Source organism: Ictalurus punctatus, chromosome 9 (genome assembly GCF_001660625.3).
Source record: "Ictalurus punctatus breed USDA103 chromosome 9, Coco_2.0, whole genome shotgun sequence".
In the NCBI taxonomy this organism is placed as follows: Eukaryota; Metazoa; Chordata; class Actinopteri; order Siluriformes; family Ictaluridae; genus Ictalurus; species Ictalurus punctatus.
In genome coordinates, this window is record NC_030424.2 from 22,397,501 (window position 1) to 22,414,765 (window position 17,265).

At 35.6% G+C, this 17,265-nt stretch overlaps 1 protein-coding gene across 2 annotated transcripts in view; it reads right to left on the bottom strand.

The window, feature by feature from the left end:
• Positions 1 to 46: 46 nt before the first annotated feature.
• myt1lb (myelin transcription factor 1-like, b) overlaps positions 47 to 17,265 on the bottom strand; it is a 116,213-nt gene continuing 98,994 nt past the window's right edge. The window contains exons 13-22 of one of the 2 annotated variants that reach the window (XM_053682802.1): positions 12,642 to 12,763; positions 11,466 to 11,534; positions 9,696 to 9,758; positions 9,466 to 9,549; positions 8,437 to 8,658; positions 8,122 to 8,210; positions 6,810 to 6,913; positions 6,121 to 6,168; positions 4,511 to 4,573; positions 47 to 2,748 (exon numbers count right to left, since the gene is read on the bottom strand). In XM_053682802.1, coding sequence (XP_053538777.1) covers positions 2,608 to 2,748; positions 4,511 to 4,573; positions 6,121 to 6,168; positions 6,810 to 6,913; positions 8,122 to 8,210; positions 8,437 to 8,658; positions 9,466 to 9,549; positions 9,696 to 9,758; positions 11,466 to 11,534; positions 12,642 to 12,763 — 1,005 coding nt within the window. In that variant the 3' untranslated portion in view covers positions 47 to 2,607. Of the gene's footprint in view, positions 2,749 to 4,510; positions 4,574 to 6,024; positions 6,169 to 6,809; positions 6,914 to 8,121; positions 8,211 to 8,436; positions 8,659 to 9,465; positions 9,550 to 9,695; positions 9,759 to 11,465; positions 11,535 to 12,641; positions 12,764 to 17,265 lie in introns of both variants that reach the window. The other variant, XM_047157797.2, reaches the window with a different exon arrangement.

Sequence of the window (17,265 nt, forward strand, 5' to 3'; positions counted from 1 at the left end):
GTTGTATTATCTTAGATGCTTGAATGATATTAGTTATACAATACTGTGGCAACACAATTTTTCTTTATTCAGAGTAAGATGTGTCAACATCCAGCATGACAAAAGTTGTACAAATTCCACAATTTAAAAATGAAATAAAAGAAAGAAAGAAACAAACAAAAAATCACAGCAACTTGTGATCTTACACATTTATAGCAAAATTAAAACGTCAACAAATTCATGCTGTGTTGTACAAAAATAAATCAAACTTCAGTTCCACAGAGAGCACAATAGTTTATACAAAATCCTGTCTTCATCGATGAGTACTCAAATCAACCTTGAAATCAAAGGAATTGAAAATAAATAAACTCTGATGAATTCACAATAATTCATATGAAAGTTCAGCATTCTAATATGTGACACCTTTTTTTGTTTCTCCCAAGGTAATAAGTCACAGATATATATATTTTTTAAAAATTATTTGATATCAATGTAGCAACAGTAGATGAGCAGCATGTTTGTGCTTTAAATCCTTTTTCCATTGTACTGATAACAATAATTTATTCAAAAAACTGATACTAGCTATTATTCTATTGAAAGCATTACTATATTGGCAAAAAGCTGCAGACACAATGCTGTGATGAAAGGCGGATGCAGTTATGGAGGATGGTGTCCTAAAAGAGGACAGAGCTGTACAACAGTGGAGATCAGGTGAAAGACGAGCACCTTCGCATTCACTCCCCAAAAGGCAAAGTATTAACATGATTACTACTGAACATAATGTGAGAGAAACTAGACATACTGTAAGATTGCAACATCCTGCAATTCTACTTCTGACTCCATCTTCCTGCCCCTTTATACTGGGATTTTCATCCTTGTATTAATATTTTTATTATTGTTTTTCTTTTCTTTGACATTTTTCTTGTTAAATGATTTTGTACAGTGATAGACATAAAGTGCAGCTGGGGATTTGTAATGATTAGAGATGATACAAAAAAAAAAAAAAAAAAGATGAAAGAAATACCAAAATGTCGTACTATTACTGGTAAAGATATTGTCCTCATTTTTTATTCAGATTCCCTGCAGTCTCCTTCTGATACAATTGAACAATTCTTGACATAACACGTTCCAATTGTGTGCCGAAGAGCCACCTGGAGATTGCACACCACCAGTATTTACTAATTATATATCTTTAGGACAAGTGCAAATAGTCTACTGGCACATAAGTGGGGACAATGACCCTGTTAGTCCCGCTTTCATAAATTCTATTTATATATATTTATTCTACAAAACCCTTCTTTTTTTTTTTCCATTTCCCAAGTACTGCTTTAGTTTATGTAAAACCATCAGAACATGGAAACAAAGGTGTCCCCGTGCAAAGTCATAAATAAAGGAAATGGATCTCAGAAATCACTGTTTGCCTCTAAATTGAACGTCCAAGTATATTATACCCCTGTTGAAAAATTTTGTATTACAAGATTTGTATAAAAAAATCGATCATTTACATACAGTAAAAAGTTTCATTTGTTTCCCCACTAATGTCTACAAACAGGAAATTGCATAAAGCCCAACTGTTTATTTCCCCCCCCCACAGATTGCTGCTCATCGCCATAAATGTTGTCAAAACGTATATTGCTGATATGATGTGAGACTCATGCTACTGATATACGGATCAGGCTAAATGAACACTGACACTGGGGCGAACCTCTGCTGCCATTACACTAATGCAGATTTAATGACAAAAGCTCTTTTCTAACACAAAATCAGATAATGTTCATTGCTAAGTTCTGGGACTTCCACCATTAGGTTTCCGTGTCATGATGTTTACAATAGAACTGCGACATTCATACATCACAATGATTTCCTTTCGCTGTTCATTTTCATCAAGTATTTATCTACCCACCATGTACAGGTGCCAAGAATAAAACTCCTCAAGCATAACTTAGAAATAAAACGCAGTCTGTCCTTTTTCACAAAATGTAAAAAAAAAAAAAAAAAAAAAAAAACATTCAACAAGGAGAAAATGGTTAAAAAAGTCGGCATACACTGAGTTCCCAGTTTATTGAAAACTAGATCAATATACCTAATAAACTTTTTTATTTTGTGTTTTTTTTTTTAATAAATAGGTACATTGTTCTATTGTGTAATAAACTGGTATAAAAAGATACTCTCAGTGTAGCCTTGCATGTCCATTATTTTGATGCAGTAGTTTAGCTTTCTCAAACTAAAATCCTTTTGTTAATCAGCAAGCATTAAAAAAGAATGTATATATCAATACTGTTTGCCTTACTGTTCAGAAATATACACTAAAATGTGCATACATGAGCAGCTAGAAATGTTACATCACACTATGTGAGCTCATATGAAAATGTACAAAATGTGAAATGTTTTCAAAAACTATTTTGCCATTAAATATTTTTCAAAGCAAGACCAAAAATAAAGATAAATTTAAAAAAAAAATCATGAATTGTAAGCATAACACTTTTTTTTTTTTTTTTAAAGAACATATGTGAATATTTAACACTGTCTGCTAAATTACAGCAGCAAACCATGAGTCAATCTCAATCGCATTTCTCCTGTTTCATAATCGTCCCTTTCTTTCCCCTTGCTTTGAGGTTTGCTGAGTGGCTAGACTTGGATTCCTTGTACTGCTTGTTTTATATTCTCCAGTAACGCTTTGTTCTCCGGACTCTGGTACTGCTCTTGATTTGTGTACATATCTGTCAGAGTCGTCACGTACGCGTCAAAGTTCTGTTCGCTTATTGGATCCTGTGAACACACATAGGAAAGGTTATAACAGTAAAGAAGAGACACAGAGAAGTTGTGATGTACACAAACACACCTCAGAACATGACACAAACTGTCATTAGCTTTTATGTGATCACATGAAGAGTGTCACTTGAAAAGGGGAAAGGGGAATATGTGTGAGTGTAAGACTGATAGAAGAGATAAAATGGTGGTCAGGATCCTTGTTGATCCTTGATCTATAGTGTTTAGCTACAGTGTGATCAGATGTTAGAAAAAAATGATGTAAATATGGAGGACGTGCAAACGGATTCAAACTATAAGCAATATGGCTGCACCACAATATCATGGCAACATTACGTCTATTTTGTCCTTTCACTACTAACATAATCATACAAAACCAAGAAACTGGATCTTTCTCAAGGCTAAGCTGTGACAGGATAAAAAGAATTAATTTTTTAAATAATTTTTTAGAGGATGATATTTACATCACTTTCTGTAAATGGTATAAACCATCTCATTGTAGTTTAAGCATATTTTGACCAGTAGCACTTCCAGGCTGAGGTACATTGCTTCTTTTCGTTTGCTTTTTTATTGTATTGCAGGGGTTCTCAAGCCTTTTGCAGCCAGGGACCCTGTTATCTGTAAAATGAGCCACAGAGCTTTATAATCTGGAAATTTCCACTCAATAAATTAGGAATAAGTGGACTATATATATATATATATATATATATATATATATATATATATATATATATATATATATATACACACATATATTTGAGCTATTGAGATTTCGATTAAACCTAAATTAAATTCAAGTGAACAGTCAAACTGGCTATTAAATACATAATGAATAAAACAGTTTTGATAATTCTGAGTTATGATTTCCACCACTGTAACAAATAATAATAATAATAATAATAATAATAATAATAATAATAATAATAATAATAATAATAAATCACACACTCCCTGGCTATACTTCACAAACCTCTGGGGCTCCTTGGATCCCACTTTGAGAACCACTGTTCTATTGTATTGGACTATCGTATTGATACATTTTTCACTCAAAGAGACTAAAACAATGACGACAGGGACATCATTATGCAGGGTTGTAAATGTCGGCTGTCCAGGTTACATGTTTAAACTTCAAATGAATCAGTCAGGGAATGGAAGCATGGACAAAAAAGTGCAAAAGTGATAATATACAGTAAAGATGATTTATCATTATTATGGACTATGGATTATGGACCAATATCTTCATTAAGCAATGGCATGAAATGATTCATGAATCATCAAATGATTCATGATTCATCAAGTGACTCATGAATCATCAAATGATTCATCATTCATTGAATGACTCATGATTAATCAAATATTTTACAAAACATTAAATGACTCATGATTCATCAAATGATTCATGATTCATCAAATGATTCATCAATACATTGGGCACATACATATGCATATGTACAGTGAATTGCCCATCTAGTAATTAACAAACTAGCAAACATGTGGATTTGAAGTAGTAATTGGAACACCACAAGTACAAATACAAATGGAAACTAAGCTCATTTACTTCTTTTGTACAAGCCAGTGCAAACCACTGTACCAAATCATGTTCCATTTACTAAAACAATATCTGTAAATAAAACTAACTATACCACTATAAACAATGTTTCTATTTAAAAAAAAACATGCAAATAGTTTTAGAGAGAATATGGAAAGGATGAAGGAAACAAAAGAGCCGGAGAGGAGTAGACTGTGAAAATGATTTCCTTACTCGCTGATGCAACTGTAAACAGCTGTTATTTCTAATCGGAGGCTCTTTGTGTAGCGGCGGTTTCTAGAGAGGAAGGCAGAGATCTATTAGCCTACTGTATCCAACATGCACATCTTCCATCTCTGTGGGCTTTTCCCATTTCTGCATAGAATCATAGCTGGTCCAAGAATTAACCTGACAAACCCAGACCTCGTCACAATTCCTACCAGTCATTAAGTTCAAGGGCCACAAACCAGTTTTTATTACTCTTATTGTTAGTGTTTTTGAATAGATAATAGTGTTGACAGATTTAATGTATTAAACATGACAAAATCTTAATAAAACCTGTCCGATCCTTTTAAGTTCATCTACAAAACAAACATTAAGCATTAAACACATTTTAGAATATTCGGAACACACAAAAACCTTAATTAATAGAAATTTTTTTATGAAAACTTTTGACAACTTTTTTAACTTAAACATCATTATATTTCCTCGTATGTTTATTGTACTGCCATGATATCTGTTTATGAAATGGATTTAAATTAATTCTTAGCTGTCAGTTAATTTCTCATTATGTAAAGGTCTGAAAAAAAAAAAAGCAAAATGAATGCTATGGAAGAAAGCGGTTTTTTTTGTGATGTTTTCTAAATCGGTAAACTAAAATGTATACATACAGTATTTGCATTGCTAATAATAGTTTAACACTGCATGTGACATGTAAAGTAGCCAGGATAATTAATCTATCATCTAGGTTTTGACATGTCACTGACAGAAATTTTGTCAAATAGAAAGAGATTGGTAACTAGTAAGAGTAACACAGATGCCATTTTACTTTACCACTGTGTTGAATATTCCAAAAAAAATTCCTAGGGGTGACTGTGTTCATATAAAAGAATTGTGTTGTGGGGTATATTTTTCCTAACCTAAAGCATGACATGATTTAAAAATGTTAAATTGATTCCCATGCAAAAATAATAAGTAGTAAATTTAATGATTATATTTCGAGGTAAAGTGTAGTTAAACATACAAAATGCTGTTTTCTCAAGTGGTTGTTGTGAAGGACACTTCACCTGTGTTCAAAATGTCTTTTATCTTTACTTTACTTTCATATTTGCCAAGGTAATTTTTGTAAAAAGTATTATTCAGACAAAATATCACTTCTATATTGCTGGCCTTCAAATGTGTCTTGTCAGTGTACATATACTGTACATGCAATTGAAATAATGATAATAATGCTCGTTATAATGCTCGTCTAGCCATTTTACACAATTTCTGTCAGTGACCCTATTCATAAAATTGTACGGATCATGCTGATTGGCTCCTGTCTCTTTTCACATCGCTGACACACTCATTCATATCTCCCGAGTGCTATTACATGTACATTATAAAGCAGTTGCATCGGAACATTGCATGCAGAGTCAAGTGTCGCCTGAAGCCACAGAGAGCTATGATCTGAAAATCAACAAGCTGCAGCGCAATGCTCTTTGCTTTCCATAACTTGCCCGCTATCCGTTCTCGATGGTGGCCCTTACCATATGAGGGAGCTGGATATTAGCTAAACTGTTAATCAGTGACTGGCTGAGGTTGGCCAGCTCATGCAGGAGAGATTCATTTTGCTGTTCAATCACCTTGTTTTCTTCCTCTATCGACTTCAGATTAGACTCCATGGTTGTAATCTGGGGGGAGGGGGGAATGATTAGAGTTGTTAGGTGCTCAGACATAAACATTCCATCAAGGGTCTTTTGTACCTTTTGTGTGTATCTTTTACCCGAGAAGTTGCATGTGGTGTATGTATAATTAACTTTTAGAGTAAAGCAATGGAACTTGAGGTCCAGTTTACCAAAATTATTTTTAAAGATACACACTAAAGGTACCAAAAAAACAAAAAAAACAAACAAACAAACAAAAAAAAACAGCTGCCTACAGTATATTTCTGAGAATGTAGAGCTGACGTGTTAATCCTAGAATAAGTTTGCTGAACGTTCACGCGGTCTGACAAATTGAAGCCAAAAGATTGAATTCATGTTGAAACCAAACTCTTCTTATCTTAAATTTTAAATGAATCTTGCAGTCAGGAATCGCAGGAGCAGTGCCATGCACATAACCATGAATTTAAACATTTCACTGTAAAACTTTGAAACCCCAAACTGAAAACACTTAAAGCTTACAAATATGAATTCTGCAGTTTGTAAACTGTGAATAGTTTGTGATTTAAAAAAAAAAAAAAAAAAAAAAATATATATATATATATATATATATATATATATATATATATATATATATATATATATATATATATATATATATATTTATTTACCTGTGTTCTAAGTTTGATCATATCTGCCTCCACCTGTGAATTGGATTCATTTAAATCTTTGATTTCTTCATCCAGCTGTTTAATGTCTTCATCATTGTGTAAACCTACAAAAATTCAAAGTAAATGTTAAAACACACAAACAAATTGTATTTTTTTTGCAAAATATATAGACGCCGTTAAAATAGCATAATATAAAAAAAGGTTAAATTTATCAGTGAACACGCACACATAAATTAGCACAAATTTATTTCCCTAGATTATTAATTAACCTGTAACCTCTAATCGAGCAACCCGTAAACTGACCTGTTACATACAGTATTTGCCAGTTATATTAGAAAATAAGGAGCTGCTTCGGATAGAGCTGGATCTTTCATTTGTAATTGTTATGGAGCTATTAATATTGACCTTATAACAGGATATTACAGATTTCCTTTGTACACCGCGCTTGCCGGTCCAGCACCTCTTGACTATTTATTATAAAATGTAGTAAATGTGTTCTCCGGGTTGTTTCCGTATTTCAGTATCTCTCACTCTTTTTTCTTTGGTGGATTTGTAAACGTATTTGAAAGTTTTTGAATTTTTTTTTTGAAAATTCACACTGCAGTTCAGTTCAGTTCTGCTATTAAGTGCTGATTTTGCGACACTTATAACTTGCACAATAGAACGGATTAGGCTCCCTTGTCAAATTTGTGCATTTTATACTGTAATTTCTGCAAGTTCACCTAGAGTGTACAATTAATTGCTTTTCTAATCACATTATTGCACACTTGTGCACATTATTTGCACAAGTGTGATCGACTGTGTATATAGTATGCATGCAGGTGAACGCATACTCATAAATGATTATTAACTCTATTTACCAGAGGCCCAAAAAATGGAATTTCCACTTGTTTTGGAGGCGCCATATTCAGCATTGAATTTATATATGAAGCCAAATGCCACAGTAGTGTTTAACGGCTCATATGAAAGTAGATACTCAAGACTTTAAGAATTAGCAGTTTTTCATAAGTATGTCTTTTTTTTCGTTGTTTTTTTTTTTTTTTTTTTTTAACCTGGCCTACTAGGTTTCAATTTTATTGTGGAAGTTGCATATGGTATTTTACTATCAAAAAAGCTTTAATTGTGCTCTCTGTTTTATCTCTGTACCAGTGTTAACAGTGTCCTGACTAATATAACATATGACTTGCGGCAATAAAATAATTAATTTGTTTATACTGATTGAAAATGTCTGATAAGTCAATTTCCATTCCACAGTGTACTGGTAGAAAGAGTTAAGAACACTGCTTTGGTAGTATGAAGCAGCAGATTTTACCATTGCTTGGCCGTTTTATTGTAAGCATCTCCACTCCTGACAGTCTGGCCTTCTTCATAGCAGATGAAGCACGTGGACAACCCGACAGACTAAAAGACATAAAAAACACAAACATAGTCACATAAAGATAGTAGCACTGTATCCTTGTTCAATAAATTACTTTAAATCTGCTCAAAAGTATGTGTTTTATGAGTTAGGTTTATTGAGTATTTAGGTTTTGATGGTTGCAGATGGACTTTTTATGTAGTAATTTCATTTAATACTATTGTCTTGCTTGTGGGTGGTGTGATATATTTTTTTCTCATAAAGTCCCACCTTCGATGGGTTAAAAAGCTGCCACTGACATGACCTGAGCCGTCACAGCCTGGAGTTGGACAGGACATGCCGTCTGTCTTCCCAGCTTTCCATGTGAACTGTGTGCCGTTCATGTAGCAGTCCTTCTGCCGCTTGGCAGCCAGGGGGCAACCCGATGCACTGCGGTGAGATGCATACTTCCCTGTCACATGACCCTGTCCATCACAACCAGGTACAGGACACCTGAAAACACCAGAACAGGTCCTGTTACGAAGAATTCCTCCAGTTTTTGACTCTCCAATGTCACCTCCTTTGCCTGAGAATCTTAGGATCCTTCAGTTTTGGAAATGCCACAAATATACAAGACAATTACAAAAAAGAGTACATATTTAGGGAAAAAAAATTCATCTAGCACCCTAAAGGGATATTTGGTTTGTACAACAATAATCGAATCTCCTACATTCTCAAGTGCGAGTAAATTTAACAGTATGGGAGTCTGGAATTAGAGAAGTTACTTGCTTAAGGATCAACACCCAGCCCCATTTGGTGCATCCTGAATATATTTTGTTCCACAATAGTCAGCAATTATTTCCCTATTTTTATCCCGTGTTGATTTTTGTTAGTGATAGGAAAACAAGGTATCTCTCAATTAGTGTGACATATGGGAGCCTATTAAGCCGAACCATCTGATTCACTCAGGACTTTCCAAAATTGTCCCCAGTCCCCAGAACTCCTCAGCACAGTCATCTAGGAGACTCAGCACTCCTCAGCTTTTCAATCTCAGCCCCTTTCCATCTGCACTTAACTCCAAAATAAGACAGGCTTTGAGTTTCTGCTTAAGTGCAAGCTCTTCACAAAATATTACATTCACTGACATTCACATTCATGTTCTATGAAAATGCTGATGTCCTACAACTTCTTTTCTTTCTGAACAAGGGGATGTTTGAGAACCGAAGCTGGTGCAGCTATGAATTTATTGACTACAAACACTCTAATGTAGACTGTTTGAATCAACTTCTCCTTGAAACTTGACGTTTTGGAAGGCCATACCTTATTGGTTCCTGGTCCTCTTTGTCCTCTTTGCTGTGGGTAATCTTTATGCCACTCTTTCGAGCTCGTGGACATCCTGACAAACTGGAAAAAAAGACACATTGGTGAGTATTTTGCCATGGAAAAAAACATATCCAACATGATATTCATAAAGAATTTGTATTGTATAAAACAGATCAATCAATAAAATGCCGAATGTGAAACAGTCGTAGGGGAAAATTCAACTTTACCTTCTGTGGGAGGCGTAATTTCCAGTGATATGTCCCGAGCCATCACAGCCCGGAGTCGGGCACCTGGGACAGAAATGCACGCTGTTACTGCCCAACGTTGGAAGAAGACAGAACCCTGAGTAATTAGTGTTGTTTTCCATTATCACATGCTTGATAACACTTGCCCTTCATTGCAAATAGGTGATTAGATGTAGAATTAGTGCAGCTTATCTTTGAATCTGGTTATCTGTACAGGTGAATAATGAGATCAACATGAACTACAGATAAAAACAATACAAAACAAACAAACAAAAAAAACAAACCTCAGGTAACTAGAACATAACTTTCTCACTGATCTTGTGTCGGGATGACGATCATTGTTTATTCAATATGTGCAGAAGTATCATTTGCTGCATATACTCATATTTGAAATAAAAAGCTCGGTCTTATAACCTGATTCACACTGGTGCACTGACTCTAATCAGTACATTCTTGTTGGAAGCTAAATCTCTAAATCTACTACACACTCATTAACATGAAGCCCAATGTGTCCAAGACAAGGAAAATGACTGAATCTTTTAAACCTCATTTCTTATTTGATTACATCAGAGCCTTACACTTTCAATATTCATATATACATATATATATAAGTTTTTGTGTGTTCCCAGTTGTTTTATTTAGTACAGTAGCCCAAGTTGTAACTAAAAAAAAGAGAATAAAAATTGTAATAGTAACAATTTCCAGGGTTGTATTTTTAATAAACTGTGAACACATTCATAGTATAACATTTCATATTATAATGCATTCATAAGGCATTATGCATATTGTTTTGACTATTTATGAAATGCATGACTTTATAGCTTTAAATCTTTTTATGCATTATGAATGGTTAACACAACGTATGATAAGACATGTTCATAACATATTACACCAATACCAAGAAACCACTAAAAAATAAATAAATAAATAATGATTTACACCAGAGACATTATCAGGAAATTCACATCATACTAGAGAACTTTACAATAACTTCAGAATTCAATTACTTGTTTTAAAAAAACAATCCATGAAGTAAACTGGGGCTGAATTTCCTTGGTATTAGTAATATAGTAATGTTATAAACACTATAGCAGTAGTGTTATAAACACTAGTTATTCTACCATGCAAATATTATATATTTTGTATATGCAATCTAATATGTATAATGCCTCATGAATGTATTATAATATGTTATGAATACTCATAGGTCATCATACATATGGATTTAACATACATCATACATATGGATTTTTTTACTTTAGGCTAATCCATCCATTTTCTATACCCCTTATCCTACTGGGTCATGTGGATCCTGGACCCTATCCCAGGGAGCATCTGGCACCTGGACAGGGTGCCAATCCATCGCAGGGCGTACTCTCATACACATTCACACACCCATTCACACTACGGACACTTTGGACAACCCCTGCAGCACGGGGAGAACAAGCAAACTCTGCACACACAGGGCTGCGGCGGGAACCAAACCCCCAACCCTGGAGGCGAACGTGCTGAACACTAAGCCACTGCACTGTGTGCCCACTATAAGCTAATATTAAATATATTAGTCTTGTGATAGATATATAATAACTCTAAAAAACAACATAATGTTACAATAACAACATACTTTCTTGAAATAACGAGATTGTAAGTCAATATAACAGCATAATATCTTGAAATAATGAGTTCTCAAGTTGAAATAATGAAATATTAATTATAAACTGTAGTTTAGGTACCTCCTGAAACTAAACTTACTTGAGTTCTTGTGAATTGGTCGCCATCATACTCCGAATGCTTTTATCTGCTAAAGGACAACCTGAAAGACTGAAAGATTGTAAAAGCCGATGTTAGTTTAGCAAGGGGGGGCTTACAAAATGCAGCTAACACAAAACAAACACACAAACAAAAAAAAATAATAAAAAAAAACACTTCACAGGAACTGCAAATGCAGAAAAGCCATGGTGCAAGTGCAGGGGAAATCAGATCTACACAAGGTTAACCCTCTGAACAGATTACTGTCTGATACGTTCTACACCGATTTGTATTATTCGCTTTCTCTCCGTAGCATTTGTGTTATTCAGATCTCATTTACTGAGGTCATATCCTCAAAGGGTTAACGTTAATGTGGGTATGTACTGTGCTAGGTACTGTTAGACAGCATAGTCGAGGTAAGCTGAAAACAATAAATTCATAGGACGAATCCACCATGAGAAAATGAAATCACACCTTCTATGCGAGGCGTAATTACCGGTTACGTGACCACTTCCATCACACCCTGGAGTTGGGCATCTGTCTCCAGAAAAAAGTAGATAGAATCAAATCCCAAAAGTCCAGAACAAACAAACAAAACAAAAAGGGAAACAAGATTTGTGTGCAGCCCAAAACACTTCATTTGGATCAAATATCCCACACAACACCATCATAAGCATTACATTTTAACCTATCAACATGATCATTTCTATCCTTAATATTCACTGTGATGTCAGTGTGATTTTTGACATCATTCCTGATTAATGTTGTAAAGCTTATGAGTGTGTTACATAGTGGTAATGCTATCAAAGTGATCAAATGAAGTGTTGCTTTGAGTTTCATTTGGTTTTGCCATTGATCATAGTTCATTGTTTCCAGTTTAGCTTCACTGTCTCTCAAGACATCCTAAGGAAGAGCTGCAACATGAACAGGTAGAATGAGAATGATGTTTAATTACGATAAAGCAGAACAGCACAAAAGCCAGAGATATGCTAAACTAAAGAGCTCTAGCTGAAAGGAAGCTGTCGCATTGTGTGGCATGCGACTGTGCTGAAGGCTGATCACTATAAGCCGAGCAACACAACAGAAAAGAAAAGGAGAGACAGAAAAAAAAGTCAGTCGAGAGGAGAAGAGGGTGAAGCGCAAGAGTGAGCAGCGACATCACTTCCTCTTTGGCCTTACGTTATCAGGTCCTTTTTGCTTTCTTTGCAAGGGGCAAATTTTGGCTTGGGACTCGGGATGGCGACATCTGTGGCATACGCAGCGTCATCTAAAATGTCCTGGAATGGATCTAGATCATCTGACTGTAAAAAGAAAAAAAAAACAAGAAAGAGGAAAAGAGTGAAAGTGAAAGAGTTTGTCCACGTCTTTCACACGTTAGATTTGTTTCATTATGCGCACTGGATGTGGAAGTGAAATGTTTTGTAATGAGGCAGATTTTGTAAAATTGGCAGATCTTGAATTAGAAATAAGAGAGAGAGAGATGTGTGTGTGTGTGTTTGTGTGTCTGTGTATGTATGTATGTGTGTGTTTGTATATGTGTGTGTCTGTTTGTGTGTGTGTATGTGTGTATGTATGCATGTATGTGTTTGTTTGTGTTTATGTGTGTGTGTGTGTGTGTGTGTTTATGTGTGTGTGTGTGTATGTATGTGTGTGTGTGTTTGTATATGTATGTGTGTGTTTATGTTTATGTGTGTGTCTGTTTGTGTGTGTGTGTATGTATGTATGTGCGTGTTTGTGTTTGTGTGTGTGTGTATGTGTGTGTGTTTGTGTTTGTGTGTGTGTGTGTGTATGTATGTGTCTGTTTGAGTGTGTGTGTATGTATGTGTGTGTGTGTTTGTGTTTATGTGTGTGTGTATGTATGTGTGTTTTATATGTATGTGTGTGTTTAGGTTTGTGTGTGTCTGTTTGTGTGTGTGTATGTATGTGTGTGTGTGTGTTTGTTTGTGTTAATGTGTGTGTGTGTATGTGTGTGTGTGTTTGTGTTTGTGTATGTGTGTGTGTATGTATGTGTGTGTTGGTTTGGGTTTATGTGTGTGTATGTATGTATGTATGTATGTATGTATGTGTGTGTTGGTTTGTTTTTATGAGTGTGTGTGTGTGTGTGTGTGTGTGTGTGTGTGTGTGTGTTTGTGTGTCTGGCTGACTTCTGTTCATCTCCCAGCAGATATCAGTGTGTGCTGCTGGCATGGTGGCTCTGGCACGCTACGCCATCTGCCAAATGTCTTTAGATGGGACAAAGGAACTTCTCAAATGTCTCTCTCTCACACACACACACACACACACACACACACACACACACACACACACACACACACACACACACTTACACAAATCCATTGCATCAGTCACATGCAGTACTTAGACAGAGTTGTTGATGCTGCTAGGGTCTGAATAGGGCACAATGTTACAGGTTACACGTCAACTAAAAGATCAACCGACAGAATTACATTTTTTTCTGCGTATATTCTCATAATACAGACATACAGTGTGTATTACAGCATGTATACAATAAATCCAACTCGAGACTGCAAGGATGATCAAGCAGGTTCCCTAATAAAATACATAAACAAAAAAGAAGCAGTAAAATATTGACCATGCACCAAACTTTACAGACCTTTTCAGAACCTTGAACTAAAAATGCCCTACAAGTGTTGTGCTAATCCTTTCAACCATTCCTGTTTAAGTAAACCAAGCTCTGCCACACTTGTATTGATAGGCATGTGATGGCCATATTCCTTACAAATCTCAACATGATATTGGTAATTATTAAATTTCTCTTTGGGATGGATTTGGAGGTGACGGTTCTATGTTAAAAGAAAAGAAAAGAAAGAGAAATCGTTGCAGTATTCATCTTTTACATTGCATTTAACAGTTCAAGTTCTGCCATCAGTGTAAAAAAAAAAAAAAGCAGCACACATCATTTGTGCTGATTTAATGGCAATCAAACAGTCGGGCTGATCTTCTGAGCATCTGCACATGTACAGGCAATGACAGGGGCTTCCACCCCACACATATACACAAATGCACTGAAAACCAAGAGTCTCTTACTTAGAAAGCACAGCAGCGTTCCACACAGCCAATTTGTATGCAAATAACAAAAGCTCAATTGGCTGTTGAACTGCGCCAGTCAATCAGTGATTCCACGGAAACGTGACGGAGAGGAAGTGAAAATGAATCTGTAAATTGTGCTGCATTAGGGAGATGTGAGGATGTTTTTAGCAATCGGCTTTGAAATGCTCAGGCGGGATGAAGTGCTCCCACAGTAATGGTTAAAAAAAAGCGTAATATGTAGGAACACAAATGTGCGGTAAAAAAGGCAAGATTTTTTATTGTTGCTAGAACACGGATAGGGTATATTTGTGATTACCCCTTTTTAAACCAGATTATCCATGGAACCACCGTTGACAGCTACAATCTGTCACAGACTTACACTAGATGGCAGTGTGGTGAAATCAGAGAGTGTGTGGGTTTTTTTGTGTGTGTGTGTGTGTGTGTGTTTGTGTTTTCACACGTTTTCTTATCTTGTCCCCACAAAGGTAGGAATATTGGACAATTCTGACCTTGTGGGAACATTTGGCTGGTGCCCATGAGGAAAACTGCAGCTTTTATTAAAAACAAAGAAACAAACAAATTAACTACATTATATGAATGGAAGGTCCTCACAAGGAAAGCAAGACAAATAATATTGCAGGATAGTGTCAAAAGTCCTCACAATCACCCAGTCCTCATAAAAAATCGAGGGATTTTACAGCTTTTGTTAAAACAACATTGAAAAACTAAAAAAAGAATAAATATTTCCTTCTGGGGATTGAGGTTCGGCTTCCTTCCTTCCTTCCTCCCTCCCTCCCCTCCTCCATGTCTGTGAATTGGGAATTCTGGCTCTGACAGTTCCTCTTCCTCTTCCTCAACTACATCACTCATGTTCATAATTATTCTCAACTTTTAATCTTACTCAGGCAGTTATTATTTTAGTGTGTACAGTACCTTCCTGTGATATATATATATATATATATATATATATATATATATATATATATATATATATATATAATATGTGTGTGTTCTACTTTCTAAAATAGAAATAACATAGTAGCCCAATTTAAAGCACTGCAGTCCTGATCAGGCAGTTACTAAAGATGCATGCATGAATGCTGTAAAAGCATCATGTTAATATTAATGGATGTATGTGGATGTACATTAATGTAATGTATGTGAATGAATTTTCTTTGTCCAGAGAGTGTCTTATATCTGTCTGCTGACATGAAAGTAAAATTTCAGTGAGTCTTGACACACACCTTTAGGCCACATTAATCCGGATCCATCTAAAACCTGCATTTCCATTTTAAACGCTCTCCGTCTACACTGGTTTACAAATGTTTGCCAAAAAATTGCTCGTCCACACTGGAACGTCGGACAACACTTACATCCCTAGACTGTGCGTGCATAAAAACATAAGAAGCTTTAGCCTGTGTCATTTCCGCCAGGTGTTTACTTAAAAATGCAATCTGAAGGTTGTACAAAGTGGTATTAATCTTTAACAATGCTACCAAACTGGATAGCAGGCACATCAACTGCAGTCCACCAACATCGTCCACCATCTTGTTTGTTTTGAGTTGAATGGGTCACATGACTAAAAATACGTCATTGTTTTTGAATGTCTCCATTTTGTCAGTCCACAATACAACATGAAAACGGCATTTTCAAATTCATCCGCTTGGGAGAGCATTTTTGAAAAAGCTCAGTTTTCGCTGGACAAAAACGCCGTCTCAGTGTGGACGGAAGGCCAAAACATAGAGAAAAAGATGCGTTTTCAAATGTATCCAGATTAATACGGATGTAGCCTTAGTCTCAACTTGGTGAACCTTTCTGGCAACCTTTCTACAACAATAACAGCCAATAGAGCACCTTCCATTCATATCTGTATTTGTATTTATTTAGAATGGACTGGACATGCTTGGAGGTAAACATTAACTGTCCTTTTATTAACTGTCAACAAAGGAAAGAGCAACGTCATTCCTCCGAACCAGAGAGCAAGGGCAATTATGCTCTCCTGGACTCCTGAGGATTTGAGCTTGTGATCTCCTGACGATTGGGGGAATGCTGAAAAATCACTAAGAGCTGCATGTGTCAGTCAAACACAATGCCTGTGAACGAATGAACATTATCTCACCTGATATTGTAGGAATAGTTACATAGGTTGAACTGGGATTTGTTAGATTTGTGTCAAATACTTGTGATTTACTTGCACACAAATTTAAAGAATAATTCAAAAGGCGTGATTGTATATGTATGTGTATTAAATATATTTTAGATGAATAGATTCAAGAGTGCGAATACCACTTTGAAATGTGTACAGTGTTAGTGTTAGTTTTAGTGGCATGAGGTGTTCAATTTTCTAGAGATGTGCTCGTGAAGAAAATCAAATGTTTAAGATATTACATAAATATGTATCTGCATCTATATTTGGAGTTAAACCTGAAGTAGGCATGGCCTTTTTCCCCGAGAGAGGAATAGAGGAGGAGCAGAAGGAAAAGAGAGCTAGGAGAAGATAAGACGATCCGGTGAGGGACGTTTGAGGAGAAAAACAGGAAATACAGAAAAAGAAAGAGGAGATGAAAGGGTATTGGAGGAGAGGTGATATGAAAAAAGATGACAGTGAAAGAGCAAAAGCAAGGATTTGGAGAGAGGCAGGAGAATAAAGCAAGAAAGACATGTTGAGAGAGAGAGAGAAAGAGAGAGAGAGATAGAGAGCGAGAGAGAGAGAGAGAGAGAGAGAGAGAGAGAGAGAGATGGAAATATCTCT